The 15658-nt window shown below is 40.2% G+C and overlaps 1 protein-coding gene across 1 annotated transcript in view; it reads left to right on the plus strand.

Moving 5' to 3' along the window:
- The window catches only part of tmem8b (transmembrane protein 8B), a 271726-nt gene that overhangs the window by 77985 nt on the left and 178083 nt on the right, over positions 1 to 15658 (plus strand). Inside the window, exon 2 of the mRNA XM_060907134.1 lies at positions 3473 to 3662. Coding sequence (XP_060763117.1) covers positions 3473 to 3662 — 190 coding nt within the window. The remainder of the gene's footprint in view (positions 1 to 3472; positions 3663 to 15658) is intronic.

The raw sequence follows: 15658 nt of genomic DNA on the forward strand, positions 1-15658 counted from the left end.
AAGTTCTTTATGGAAATCAGGGACGCCGTGTCATTCGGACTAAAGAGGAGAAGGACGACCCAAGTTGTTATCAGTGCTCAGTTCAGAAGCCTGCATCTCTGATGGTGTGGGGTTGCATTAGTGCGTGTGGCATGGGCAGCTTACACATCTGGAAAGACACCATCAATGCTGAAAGGTATATCCAGGTTCTAGAGCAACACATGCTCCCATCCAGGCGGCGTCTCTTTCAGGGAAGACCTTGCATTTTCCAACCTGACAATGCCAAACCACATACTGCATCAATTACAGCATCATGGCTGCGTAGAAGAAGGGTCCGGGTACTGAACTGGCCAGCCTGCAGTCCAGATCTTTCACCCATAGAAAACATTTGGCGCATCATAAAACAGAAGATACGACAAAAAAGACCTAAGACAGTTGAGCAACTAGAATCCTACATTAGACAAGAATGGGTTAACATTCCTATCCCTAAACTTGAGCAACTTGTCTCCTCAGTCCCCAGACGTTTACAGACTGTTGTAAAGAGAAAAGGGGATGTCTCACAGTGGTAAACATGGCCTTGTCCCAACTTTTTTGAGATGTGTTGTTGTCATGAAATTTAAAATCACCTAATTTTTCTCTTTAAATGATACATTTTCTCAGTTTAAACATTTGATATGTCATCTATGTTCTATTCTGAATAAAATATGGAATTTTGAAACTTCCACATCATTGCATTCCGTTTTTATTTACAATTTGTACTTTGTCCCAACTTTTTTGGAATCGGGGTTGTATACAGTATATAAAATTTTATATGTAGCATTCTCAAAAAGAATGCTGTAGCATTCTTTTTGAGAATGCTACATATAAAATTTTATATATATATATATATATATATATATATATATATATATATATATATATATATATATATATATATATATATATATAAAATTAGGCATGATGCAAAAACAGTTAACATCCAGACTGGGGACATTCCTTCTCTTTGCCCTTGGGAGACAAATTACAAAACAACCCCAATTCCATAAATTTGGGACACTGTGTAAAACGTAAATAAAAAACAGAATGTGATGATTTGCAAATTATAGAAACACTATATTTCATTGAAAATAGTAGAAAGACAACATATCAAATGTTGAAACTGAGAAATTTTATTGTTTTTTGAAAATATGTATGCTCATTTTGAATTTGATGTCAGCAACAGGTCTCAAAAAAAGTTGGGACAGGGGCATGTTTACCACTGTGTCGCTTCACCTCTACTTTTAACAACACTCTGTGAATGTTTAGGAACTGAGGAGACCAATTGCTGTAGTTTTGAAAGAGAAATGTTGTCCCATTCATTTTTTTCTTGCCTGATATACAGTTTTAGTTGCTCAACATTTCAGGGTTTCCTTTGTCATATTTTGCGCTTCATAATGCACCAAATGTTTTAAATGGGAGACAGGTCTGGACTGCAGCAGGCCAGTTTAGCACTCGGACTCTTATTATGGAGCCATGTAGTTTTAATATGTGTAGAAAGCAGTTTGGCATTGCCTTGCTGAAAGAAGGAAGGCCTTCCCTGAGAAAGATTTTGTCTGGATGGCAGCATATTGCTCTGAAACGTGTATATATCATTCAGCATTAATGATGCCTTCCCAGACGTACAAGCTACTCATGTCATGTGCACTAATGCACGCTCATAACATCACAGATGCTGGCTTTTGAACTGTGCACTGATGACAAGCCTGATGGTCCCTCTCCTCTTTAGCCTGGAGGACGCGGTGTCTATAATTTCTAAAGAATTTCTACTTTTGATTCGTCAGACCTCGGGACAATTTTCCACTTCGCCTCAGTCCATCGTAAAAGAGCTCGGGCCCAGAGAATGTGGCAGTGTTTCTGGATATTGTTTATATCTGGTTTTAACTTGCATTTGTGGATGCAGTAATGAACTGTTTTCACAGACAGTGGTTTTCTGAAGTGTTCCTGAGCCCATACAATGATTTCCACTACAGACATGTGTCTGCTTTTAATGTAGTGTCGCCTGAGGACCTGAAGATCACAGGCATCCAGTGTCAGTTTTCAGCCTTGTCTCTTGCATAGAGATTTCTCCAGATTTTCTGAATCTTTTAAATGACATTATGTGCCATAGATGATCTCATCTCATCTCATCTCATTATCTCTAGCCGCTTTATCCTGTTCTACAGGGTCGCAGGCAAGCTGGAGCCTATCCCAGCTGACTACGGGCGAAAGGCGGGGTACACCCTGGACAAGTCGCCAGGTCATCACAGGGCTGACACATAGACACAGACAACCATTCACAATCACATTCACACCTACAGTCAATTTAGAGTCACCAGTTAACCTAACCTGCATGTCTTTGGACTGTGGGGGAAACCGGAGCACCCGGAGGAAACCCACGCGGACACGGGGAGAACATGCAAACTCCACACAGAAAGGCCCTCGCCGGCCCCGGGGCTCGAACCCAGGACCTTCTTGCTGTGAGGCGACAGCGCTAACCACTACACAACTGTGCCGCCTGCCATAGATGATGTGATCCCCAAATTCTTTGCAATTTTACATTAAGGAATGTTCTTCTTAAATTGTTGCACTGTTTGCCCTTGCAGTCTTTCACAGAGTGGTGAACCTCTCCCCATCTTTACTTCTGAGAGACTCCGCCTCTCTGGGATGCTCTTTTTATACCCAATCATGTTACTGACCTGTTGGCAGTTAACCAAATTAGATTTTTGTTTTTGCATTACACAACTTTTTCAGTATTTTGTTGCCCTTGTCCCAACTTTTCTGAAACATGTTGCTGACATCCAATTCAAAATGAGCATATATTTTTCAAAAACCAATACAATTTCTCAGTTTCAACACGATATGATGATCTGTTTTTTATTTCCGTTTTACACAGTGTCCCAAATGTATGGAATTGGGGTTGTAAATCGGGCCTGCTTATTGAACACATGGGGAATAGAAAGTAGAAAATACCTAGGTGCCAGGGTATAAATATTTCCCCCTCACACATAACAGAAAGATTGCATGCCATTATGGTTGCTGACAGTGGTGCCACAGGAAGGCAAGGCTCATTACAGCAGATTGGAAAATGTCATCTTGGTGTCTCCTCTCTGGCCCTGTGCTGGAGGATAAAAGCAAGATTAATTTTGCATCAAGATTGTTTTGAAGGGGAGCCAAATGTATTTGATTAAATCACCAATAAGGAAGGGCGGTTCATTCAAACTGCATCATAACTGATTCTTCCAAACCTTCCATAACACAGCTGGTGAAGATACGCATCATCTCAGAGGTTCTCAGCTGTTGTCCTGGATATCCCTTAGCTCATGATGTATCTTATTGATGAGCTTATTATTAAGAGCTACATAAATTGGATTAAGTGAGCTTTGAGGAAGCATAGGGAATATGTGCAGTGAGTGAGCAGGACTGGAATTGGGAACCCTGGCTCTAACATATTCTCTCCTTATGCTTGTTTCTTCAGGTTGCCTGTTTGTGACAGATTATTTCACCCGGACACCTCGCAGACTGAACGCCTTCCGCTCATTCGCCAGCGTGGAGCTCTTCCACTTCACTGTGCCTGATGACACAGTTGTGGCCGTCTGGAACCTCATCACATTTAAGGAGCAAGGGGGAACGTTTGGAGATAACTGTCCTGACCGCAACGTGACAGTGTGAGTCTTCAAGAACATCAGCTTTTATTCTGTTAGAGCCCACTTTAGAAAACACATTTCTGGTTTCAGCAAGAAGTCAGAGGTGTGAAACATCCAAACAAAAAAAAACAGCAGGAAGGGGGGATTTTTACTACAACAGTACCATTGTGTATGTCAGTGTATTTTTTTATTTTTTTCACCAAGCAAAATTTATTTCTGGTTTACACTCATCTGTGTATTTTATGTACACTCACCGGCCACTTTATTAGGTACACCCATCCACCTGCTGTGTTATGCAGTTCTCTAATCAGCCGATCCCTTGACAGCAGCACAATGCATCAAATCATGCAGATACAAATCAAGAGCTTCAGTTACCATTCACTTCAAACATCAGAATGGGAAAAATTGTGATCTCAAAGTGTGACTTTCACTGTGGTATGGGTGTTGGTTTGAGCCAGATGGACTGGTTTGAGTATTTGAGAAACTGCTGATCTCCTGGGATTTTCACACACAACAGTCTCTAGAGTTTACACAGAATGGTGCGAAAAACAACAACAAAAAAACATTGAGTGAGCAGTGACAGTTCTGTGAGTGGACACATCTTGTTGATATGAGAGATCAGAGGAAAATGGCCAGATTGGTTCGAGCTGCCAGGAAGGATATAATAACTCATAGCAACACTTTACAACCATGGTGAGCAGAAAAACATCTCAGCATGCAACATTGGGTTCCACTCCTGCCAGCCAAGAACTGGAATCTTAGAATCAAGAATAAATTCCTATTAAAGTGGCCAGTCAGTGTACGTCTGAGGGATTAAAAGACGTGACATGACAGGCACATCAGAGCTAAACATTACATTACATTACAGGTATTTAGCAGACGCTCTTATCCAGAGCAACGTACAACATACCCAGTGCAGCCTGGGGAGCAGTTGGGGATTAGGTGCCTTGCTCAAGGGCACTTCAGCCATTCCTACTGGTCCAGGGAATCAAACCGGCGACCTTTTGACCCCAAAGCTCCTTCTCTAACCATTAGGCCATGGCTTCCCCATCTCTGTCTGTTAGGTTTCCTATTTGAACTGTACACTGTTTAGCAATTTCATTCACAGTGATGTTAAACATCTAACTTTCTGCTGTCGTTGTGATTGTTGCTATTATCTGTGACTCAATTTGAAAACTATTACCTTACCAGTGGCGGCTGGTAGTCTTTCAAACAGGGGAGGCTGGTCGATTACGATATTTCCAGATTTTAAAAGAAAAAAGACATCAGTTTTGCCCATACTCTTGCCTCTGATCTGGCTGATTGTTGGCAGCGTCACAAACTGTGAAATAACAGGTTCTTTTGGCCCATTAGCCTACTGTCCAATATACATGATAGTGGTGTTGGGGGGGGTATATTTTAACATTTTATATTTTAAAATTGTGGCATGTTGTTTAAAAATTGATCATTATTGAAAGCAGCTCTTTGTCAGGAACCTCAGCAGTAACAGCAGAGTGTTCTGGAATAGGCACAAGCACTGACCTTGGGGAGCCAAACATAGAGCTGGGTGCCACACATTTCATTCAATGACACTTTCCCTATATTTTACTTATTTTGACTGAGAAATGTTTTATTGACAATTTTGATAACCCTTCACTTTTAATCCAGGTCTATAGTGTGAAATGTTCTCGGCTGTGTTTTTGTTTAAAAATGTTTTCCAAATTGTAGCTGTGTTTAATTCATATCCAGAAAAATATATATTCCAATATAATATACTCAGCATAAACATTTTAAATAGATTCTATATCTTTGGTCCATCCATGACATATTACTAAAGTAGCCTATTTACTGTTGTTGATGTGGGTCACTTGCTGTTAGCCAATTCACTTTCTCGTACCAGGAGAGCTGAAAGGAACGAGTATTATTCCCTACCTTTTTCACCAAGTCAATTTGAGGCGTTGGTCTATCCTGCTCTTTAATTTTAATTTTTTCCTCGAAAGGAAGACTGGCAAATGGCTTCGCCAAAATTAAATTAGCAATGCTTTGCATCCGGGCGGCACGATGGTGTAGTGGTTAGCACTGTCGCCTCACAGCAAGGAGGTCCGGGTTCGAGCCCCGTGGCCGGCGAGGGCCTTTCTGTACGGAGTTTGTATGTTCTCCCTGTGTCCGTGTGGGTTTCCTCCGGGTGCTCCGGTTTCCCCCACAGTCCAAAGACATGCAGGTTAGGTTAACTGGTGACTCTAAATTGACCGTAGGTGTGAATGTGAGTGTGAATGGTTGTCTGTGTCTATGTGTCAGCCCTGTGATGACCTGGCGACTTGTCCAGGGTGTACCCTGCCTTTCACCCGTAGTCAGCTGGGATAGGCTCCAGCTTGCCTGCGACCCTGTAGAACAGGATAAAGCGGCTAGAGATAATGAGATGAGATGCTTGGCATCCGTGCACAGCTTTCTTGCTAGCTGACTAGCCCCCTCAAGTTCAAGTTCAGTCACTCAAATAAACAAAATTTCTGGAACTAAGATAGCAAACTTGACAACACTATATTTACACTTTATTTATAATGAAAATATATACAAACTAAAAAAGCTGGTAGAAACCGTATGTAATGAATGAAATCGAAATGTAAGCTGATCTCTTACAATACACCACAGCACTTGCGAATCCGCATGGGACTGAACTGAAATTCACCGCTGCCTGTCTATATTTGAAACGAGCTGTCAATCAAAGAAAATATCCGGCAGCTTTCACCAATCACCAGTCTCCTCGCGGAAAGCTTTGCCATGTCCCTCCCACTGTGAGGCTTGGAGTCCGTGGGCGGGCATTTTCGCAGTATTTGTCCAATAACCGTCTTGCATTTTGAGATTGAAAAGCGCATAGCTCCCAAATGCCATTGAAGTCCACTGAGGCTGGGAGTCCGTGGGACTCCGTGGGCGGGCGTTTTCGCAGTATTTGTCCAATAATCGTCTTGCATTTTGATATTGAAAGCGCAGAGCTCCCAAATGCCATTGAAGTCCACTGAGGCTGGGACTCCGTGGGCGGGCGTTTTCGCAGTATTTGTCCAATAATCGTCTTGCATTTTGATATTGAAAACGCATAGCTCCCAAATGCCATTGAAGTCCACTGAGGCTGGGCTGCATCGCGTTGTCACGAGGGGGAAAAACTCACGCGCACATTAGGCGAACTGGGGAAAGTTATAATGGAATGATTTCGCACTGTAGTTGGGTTGAGCACATATATTTCTATGATTCTGGATCTGAAATAGCAATGTTATAAGGTTGGCTATAACATAAGCCTAGCGCAATTCATCCTACACAATGGTCGTCATTTTTAGAGGAGGCTGAGCCTCCCTCATTGTCTTAGAGCAATCGCCCGTGTACCTTACGTTAAAAAGTACGAAATGGGTCAAAAGACTTATGCAAAATAGACCTTTCTGTAGATTTAAAGGCTTCAAGAAAGGTTTTTAAAACCAAAACACTAACTGTAATAGGTAAACTGGTTAGCATTAGTCCTTAGTAACTGTCTAGAATCATACAAAAGTATCCGATTTAAACCACAACACTAGTTTGCTTAGTTAGTTTTGGATCAAGTTTTACATGGTGCTATACTGCTTCCACTGTTTATGTTGATATTGCACTATGTGGACACATCGAGTTAATTTCTGTAGACGTGAATTACGCAATTAAAGTAATTGTAACTAGAAACAAATGCACAGTTCCATGGCTTTCTCTTTCAGTTAATTGCTTTTCTTGTCTGGTGAATTTTATTTACACTTGGTCTACAATTAGTTTTCTCTTGTATCGCTATAGCAAAGGGGCCGAAAGCATAAATGCTATGGCTACACCATAGATAATGACACCAGTGAAGACTGTATGCTTAAGATGAAACAGTGCTGGGCTGAGATCTATGAAAAATGTCAGTTGAGATCTATTAGTCAATCTGCCTGACTGCCTATTTGCTATTCTCTACTCTCCATAAAGGCAACATTTATGACCTCAGTGCAAAGGCCAAATTTTCTGTAACTGAGTGCAATGTAGACTAGAGATCCATAAATATTATATGGACGAAAACACTGTGATTAAATCAAATTTTATTCTTACACATTTTAAAATGGGATTTTCAGCAGTTCTACTTCAAACCTTTGACTTTTTTTTTAATCAATCAAGGAGTCACATAAGCTACTTTAAGAACATAAAAAGGAATTTTAACAATCACCAGTTATTTTTTACAAGATCTAAGATAATTTCCAGAGGTTTATTGGATATTAAAATGTCTTGCTTCTCAGTGGAGAGTAAATGAAAAGGTTAAAAACCTGGGCTGAATTTAAAAGAAGACGTTTTTTTACATGGTGAAGAGACATGACAGACTCTTCAGTTATCCAGGAATTTAAAACAGATGAATAAAGTCCAGACTTCAAGCAGTCTTTCTGAAATGCAAAGTAGTAATATGGTAAGATCAAATTCACAGTACTGAGCATTTCAGACTGTACAAAGTGTTCTTTTAGCTTCTCATTATCTCCTTTCTTTTCTTTCACACCATCTGAGAATGATCCATGTGCTCTCGTGTTGTGCTCAAACACAGCAGTTTAACTTAGCACAGATCTCCTGATCCTGCATTAAGGCCATTCACAGTGACATTAACAGAACATTTAAGTCTTCAAGGCTCAGCCTTCAATCTGTCATTAACCATCCATCAAATGCACGACCTTGCTTTTGCTTACTGTTGAGTGTATTGAAGTTTTTTTTTTTTTGTGGAATTGTGCCAATATATAATGATTAAAAGCATGTCCTTGAGCAAACATTGCAGATATGACTGCTAGTGATAGCAAGTCCTATCTGAGTGGGGTGTTAGTCACGCCTTTGACAAATATTAAAGATAGTGGAAGTCTGTTTTATGGTTCAACTGCTCTTGGGTTTGTACACTTCAGTCCCTCCTGTGACCTCAAAGTCAAAGCACCATGAATGAAAGGTTAAGACACTAAAAAAAAAATACTATCCATGCCATGGATGCCATGAGTTTTATATGAAAACAAGGAGATTCAACAGTTCCCATAATGTACAGAACAGTGAATAAGCTTTTCTGGTACCTTCAGGGGAAATCCATATGGAGAGCAGAGAGCCGTGCTATAAAAATATCTTTGCCTCAACTTTGCCAGAACCTTTTATTTATCTCGTAATGTCAGACATAACTTTAGGGGAACATAATGCAGTAATTACAGCATGCAGAAGCATGTTCCAGCTTGTGTGCTAATGAAAATTGTGACCTCAAGGCCTGCTCATGGAGCGAAATTTTTTTTCTGCTCATGTAAATAGAAACTGCAGCAGATACAATGCTCTAATAGTTAGCCTAAGCTCATTCTTTATTTAGATATTTGTTCTACAGACTCAGTGTATATGTATATGGGTCCGTCTCAGAAACTGGTCTCTCATTTGGGACATTATGGTCAAAAAATAAATTTTCTAATTTTACTATTTTTTTTGCATTTACCTAACAATGTTTGTCATGTTTAATAAGAATAAAGATAGTATATTGCTTTATCTGGCCTCCACTGTGGAAGTTTTTTTTTATTACAATTCAAATGCTTTTGGAAAATTTCTCATCTCATCTCATTATCTCTAGCCGCTTTATCCTGTTCTACAGGGTCGCAGGCAAGCTGGAGCCTATCCCAGCTGACTACGGGCGAAAGGCGGGGTACACCCTGGACAAGTCTCCAGGTCATCACAGGGCTGACACATAGACACAGACAACCATTCACACTCACATTCACACCTACGGTCAATTTAGAGTCACCAGTTAACCTAACCTGCATGTCTTTGGACTGTGGGGGAAACCGGAGCACCCAGAGGAAACCCACGCGGACACGGGGAGAACATGCAAACTCTGCACAGAAAGGCCCTCGCCGGCCACGGGTCTCGAACCCGGACCTTCTTGCTGTGAGGCGACAGCGCTAACCACTACACCACCGTGCCACCCGCTTTTGGAAAATTTATTTATATAATTACATCATGAAGAATTAAAGCTCCTCCTTCACAGATGAGTGAAAATATTGAATAAATTTCCTCTTTTTGATTGCTTGGGTTAAAAATGCCAAGTTATGATGACTGAATTGATTATTCACTTAAATATGAATAATATGATACATTTTGGGTATTTGATATGGTGAAATAGGACACAATGGAAAAATCAAGAACACACCGGAAATGAGAATAATGGCAGTGGTAAAAGAACAGTGACTGTACCGGCTGAAGGTCGCGCGGGTCTCTGCTGCGGTGCGCGAGCAATGGGACATCACTACCGCACCGGACAGAGCGTGAGGCTGGGGCGGGGCAAAATGACTGGCCGTAGATTCTATCAGAAGTTCGATCTAAATTGACCATGGTTGCAAAATATTGGCCAAAAATACGCAAACACTACGAAATATGAAAGTAAGATGAAAAAGAAATGTTCTACTGCCTTATACTGCAAGACTAAAACAAAATAAAACTGTCAAAACTCACCTTTTCAGTGATAACGTCCGAACAGATCACTCGCGTAACAGAAAGACCGCAAATGGAAGCACGATCAACTTCTAACTGTTGGAGTGGAAAATTCCATTCTACACATGCAAATTGTTAATGTGTGTCCTTCCCCGCACACAAATAACACGCTACGGTAAAAAATAGACCACAACTCATTTTATAGCTCAGAAATTCATACAAGACCAGCTACCATCGTAACATATTCTGTAAGAAACATATTCTATACCTAACTTTCAGCTTTCGTTTTAAAAAACAAAATCGCAGATTTATAACTAAATTTTTATATGGCGTAGTGATTTTAAGTTACTACTTTTGGTGAGGTAGTGACCTTGACCCTGAGGCTTTCCGTTTAGATCAAAACACACGATCGTATTGGTTTTGGGTATGCGGAAAATGGAGTTACAACAGTGATCAAATATTTTGCATGATGTTTTATTACGGTTATGATTATTCTGTGAGCGCACCAATCCTTAGGTGTATAAAGTTACAACTTAAAATACAATTAGTGATAACTGTAGACTTTTCAGTGGACTACAGCCTTTTTAAGGGAATGCGATGTAGTCAACCATTTATCATGTCCCAGATCAAGCCGCCATTTTTCCACAAATTTGCAGAATTTTTGCCAAATTCTGAATAGAGTATTCACATCGAAGATTTAGTTTTATCTGTATTATTTCTTTCATCATTTTATTTCAAATTAAAACCAATATCACAATTTCAATACCGTATAATTTATTGACTGTGATATATATATATATATATATATATATATATATATATATATATATATATATATATATATATATATATATAAAGTATATAACATTGTCTGGTCTTTTTCCAATCTTCAGCTGTTCAGGTTCGATGAGCTTCTGCCCACTGTAGTCTCAGATTTCTTGGCTTACAGGAGTGGAATCTGATGTGGTCTTCTGCTGTTGTAGCTCATTTTGCTCATTTTCCAGTGATTTGTGTATTCTGAAGTGTATTTCTGTTTACCACGGTTGTAAAGAGTGGTTATTTCAGTTACTGTCGCCTTCCTGTCAGCTTGAATCATTCTGGCCATTCTCCTCTCCTGTTATCTCTGCTGCATTATTTTATGCTCTGTGCTACTGCCATGTGATTTCCTGTTTGGATAAATGCATGAATGTGCAAATGTACAGGGGTTCCTATTAAAGTGGCTGGTGAATCTATGTAGAATCTGTTAGTAAACACTATTAAATATTGATGAATGGGTATAGCCATTATTTATTTACATAAAAGGCTGCTTAAATGTCACTTATTTCAACTGAAAGTTAAGTTTTACACAAAACTACAGCTAGTAAAGTGGGACTTCATTCTTCATTCTACTTTAAAGCCAAACTTGGGACTTTTGTATTTCCAATACATTTGCAATAAATACAAGCACAATAGCAAGTTAGTAATTAAAGCCCTTTGCTGCACCTTTTCCCTATTTTTTTTGCCTGCTACTCACCCCTAACCCCCTACTTCTCCAACCACCACCATGAGGTCCCATTACTGCTGTGATAACGTACGAGGCTAGGCACTCATTCTGTCAATTCAACTGTCAGAAAGTAAGCAGGGGGTGCCACAATGAGATGGTAATTAAACGAGGATGCTGTTGAGTGCTGGGGAGAGATAAAGTGGGGAAGATAACACTGTAGGGAAGACGGAAATGCAATGAGATGACTAGGGGATAGTGGAAAGCAGCCACATACCTCGGTGTTAGGATCAATATCTTTGTGTTGGACTAACCATGACAACTCTAATTAGGCCCAGCATACACCCAGGAACTGGAGTGAAACAAAACTTCTGAGGTCTTACCAAAGCTTTGTGTTAAGGGTCGGCCTGTTGTCTTAGGAACGAAGATGTAATATTTATGACTTTATTTGTTACACTGAAAATCACAAAAGACTACGGGTAGATCTGAATGGTGTAGATTAGTGGTTCTCAGATTGTCCTGCGATCCATAGAGCATATCCAGGGAGTTTTCTATATTGTAAATTTAGTGACAATGGTGGAAATAACAAATATTAGTTATTATTCTATCCACATTCACTGGCTATGAACAATCACGTGCTCTGATTGGCTACTCTACTACTAGGCTGTCAGCTCATATACTGTGATTAGAGAAAAACAAAATGGCGGAGCATGTTGCTGAACCAATTGAGGGCGAAATAAAAACTCTACTCGAAAACAAAACCCCAAAAATTGTTATCTCATCTCATCTCATTATCTCTAGCCGCTTTATCCTTCTACAGGGTCGCAGGCAAGCTGGAGCCTATCCCAGCTGACTACGGGCGAAAGGCGGGGTACACCCTGGACAAGTCGCCAGGTCATCACAGGGCTGACACATAGACACAGACAACCATTCACACCTACGGTCAATTTAGAGTCACCAGTTAACCTAACCTGCATGTCTTTGGACTGTGGGGGAAACCGGAGCACCCGGAGGAAACCCACGCGGACACGGGGAGAACATGCAAACTCCACACAGAAAGGCCCTCGCCGGCCACGGGGCTCAAACCCAGGACCTTCTTGCTGTGAGGCGACAGCGCTAACCACTACACCACCGTGCCGCCCAAAAATTATCAAATATTTAAAAGAAACAGAAATAGGTAAAAGAAAATAGCGTTGTAAACCCCCCCCCCCCCCCCCAATATCTCCTGTTCCACACTCCAGCCCAGTCTGTGGTGGTAATGCACCTTTAAGTTGCTTTGCCAACCGCCAAAAAACCCTAAAGAAGAAGAAGAAGAAAACCCCCCAAAATACAAAAAAAGCACCAAAGTATGGAATAGAAGTATTTGATAGTAAGAACGTATCTTTTTTTTATTTTTCAAGAATTATTATTTTTACAGCATTTTTCACAAATTGCTACTGTCATTTTGCTGGTTTGTTTACATTCTAAGCGGAAATTATTTTGTCAGACGTCTTGTATAAAGTTTTTATTTATCAAATTTTCAAAAAATTAAAATAAAAATGCTCTGTTTCTCAAACTCCAGTGAATGTGGATAGAATAAAACAGTTCTAACACTCAATCTCGTCGTACATGGCTTATAGTCAACTCGGTGCTACGCGCCTCATCGGCTATCAGCTCATGTACGACTCGATTTCATGGAATAACTGTGAAATATATTATCATTATATCAATATTATGTTAGTTTATTTATTATTGGCTTAATAGCCTATTTTAGTCTAGTTCTGTGAATTGAATGGGTTAAATCCAAAATAAAAAAAACAAGTATTATCACCAATAATGTTCACTTGGATTAAATTATTTCTTGCTTGTGGAAAGTTCTGTAATTGAAAGATTTCTAGCTGTAATAAATAGACAGAGTATTACTGTATACATTTAAATAATGTTCATAAAATATGTGGGTGTGTGGAATTTATTTTATAGTCCCATCTTTGTCATTCAGCTATTCATCTTGAAGCATGTTATTCACTGAGTCCTCTAGCAGTGAAAGTAATAGCAAAAGTATGTACAAGACTGAGAAATCTAAGTCTGAAGCCACTGACTGGTTCTTAAAGATGCATTGCCTTCATTGTAGTTGCACTACTGCTCTGATCTTTTCGAGTTTAATTCCTATCATATGGCTCACTGAAGCACCAGTCACTCTGTGCACTTGTACAATGTGAGACAGTGAAACAAACCCTTGCCTCAATTAATGTCTCAGACCCAATCGGTATTCTGTGCTTGCTTGTTTAGACGAGAACAAGAACAACGAGATTTATGCCATTCATTTCCATAATATCAGATTCAAAGGTTGAGCACATCAACAAACTTAATCAAGTCATAAATTGCAAGACAAGTGACAAGAACATGAAAGCTCCTGGGGTTTGGTTTTGAACCTGTTTTCAAACTTTGGTTGTTTGGTCTCTGCGACTTTGTATCTATGCAGTTGTGTGGATTATGCATCATTCTGTAGCTGCAGGCAAGTGTGGATGCATCTAACCTTTTGTAATTCAGTGTTTGGGTGCCGCTAGTATTAAAGTGCTCTAGTCTGTGCAGTATTAACATTTTTATGGGATAAGAGGGCAAGCTGTAAGTTCGGTTTATTGGTTGGTATAATAAATCGGTTTTTATTAAACTCCCAGGACCTGCTGGTGGAATTAGACATACATTCCTCACTCTCCTAACTACATACAGCACGTTTCCAATTACTTTCAGTGTAATTACTAAAACAATGCTTTAAAGCTCAACTGAAGCACAAGGATTAAAAGGGTTAAAGTACAGCACTAGGCATCTGTAATGAAGTATCGGCCTTCCAGTTAAAACTGCTGTCCACACACTAATAGTAAAGGCCTATAAGTCATATCAGGAAAAAAAGAGGGAGAGAGAGAGAGAGAGAGAGAGAGAGAGAGAGAGACCTTGCCACATCCTAACAAATGAACCTTTTCTCCCTAAATCCACTCTCCGCTGTCTCTACTCTCTTTGTTTAACCTTTCAGAGTGTGATGTAATGTGTCAGCTGCTCTCGGCTGCATTTCATGAAAGTTTCGTAACGCTTTGTTAACTTCGGATTACGAGAGTTCTTTAATTAATGGGCATTTCTCAAAACTCTTTTTAACTAAAGTATTGCACAAACTCATTTGTAAACTAACATGACGCATTCATTATTCACTGAGTGCTTCTTTATTCGGATGTAATGCAGTTTAAAAACTTCAAAGCAACAAAAATAGTTTACTTAACAAAATAATTAAGTCTAATTATATAGCTGGTCTTTACTAATTAAGCTCACATGCCCATTGTTCTAATATGGGAAGTCAGATGATGGTGATCATGCACTAAGGATGGAAACAGAGTCTGCCAAGTGGAGCTGTTTGTCCCAGTGCTGTGCTGCAATCAAATATACACCCTATGGGAATTAGAAGTGGTTTACTACGTGGTCATAATGGATTTCCTCGAGATGTCTGTTTGATACTGCCACACAAACAATAATGTGTAACCTAAATAAGTCTTTGCATCCTGAAGGAAAGTGTAGTTTATACATTTTTGCTCATTCGTCTTGGTCACAGTATACACTTCCCTTGTTCACTGGGCAAGATAGATGGTACCTACTGTATATGGAAGGCATATTTATTTATTTATTTATTTATTTATTTTAATTGGGGCGGCACGGTGGTGTAGTGGTTAGCGCTGTCGCCTCACAGCAAGAAGGTCCTGGGTTCGAGCCCCGGGGCCGGCGAGGGCCTTTCTGTGTGGAGTTTGCATGTTCTCCCCGTGTCCGCGTGGGTTTTCTCCGGGTGCTCCGGTTTCCCCCACAGTCCAAAGACATGCAGGTTAGGTTAACTGGTGACTCTAAATTGACCGTAGGTGTGAATGTGAATGGTTGTCTGTGTCTATGTGTCAGCCCTGTGATGACCTGGGGACTTGTCCAGGGTGTACCCCGCCTTTCGCCCGTAGTCAGCTGGGATAGGCTCCAGCTTGCCTGCGACCCTGTAGAACAGGATAAAGCGGCTAGAGATAATGAGATGAGATGAGATTTTAATTGTGCCTCTGAGAGCTCTGATGCTTTGCAAGAATTG

The sequence above is a fragment of the Neoarius graeffei genome, chromosome 24 (genome assembly GCF_027579695.1).
Source record: "Neoarius graeffei isolate fNeoGra1 chromosome 24, fNeoGra1.pri, whole genome shotgun sequence".
NCBI classification, from domain to species: Eukaryota; Metazoa; Chordata; class Actinopteri; order Siluriformes; family Ariidae; genus Neoarius; species Neoarius graeffei.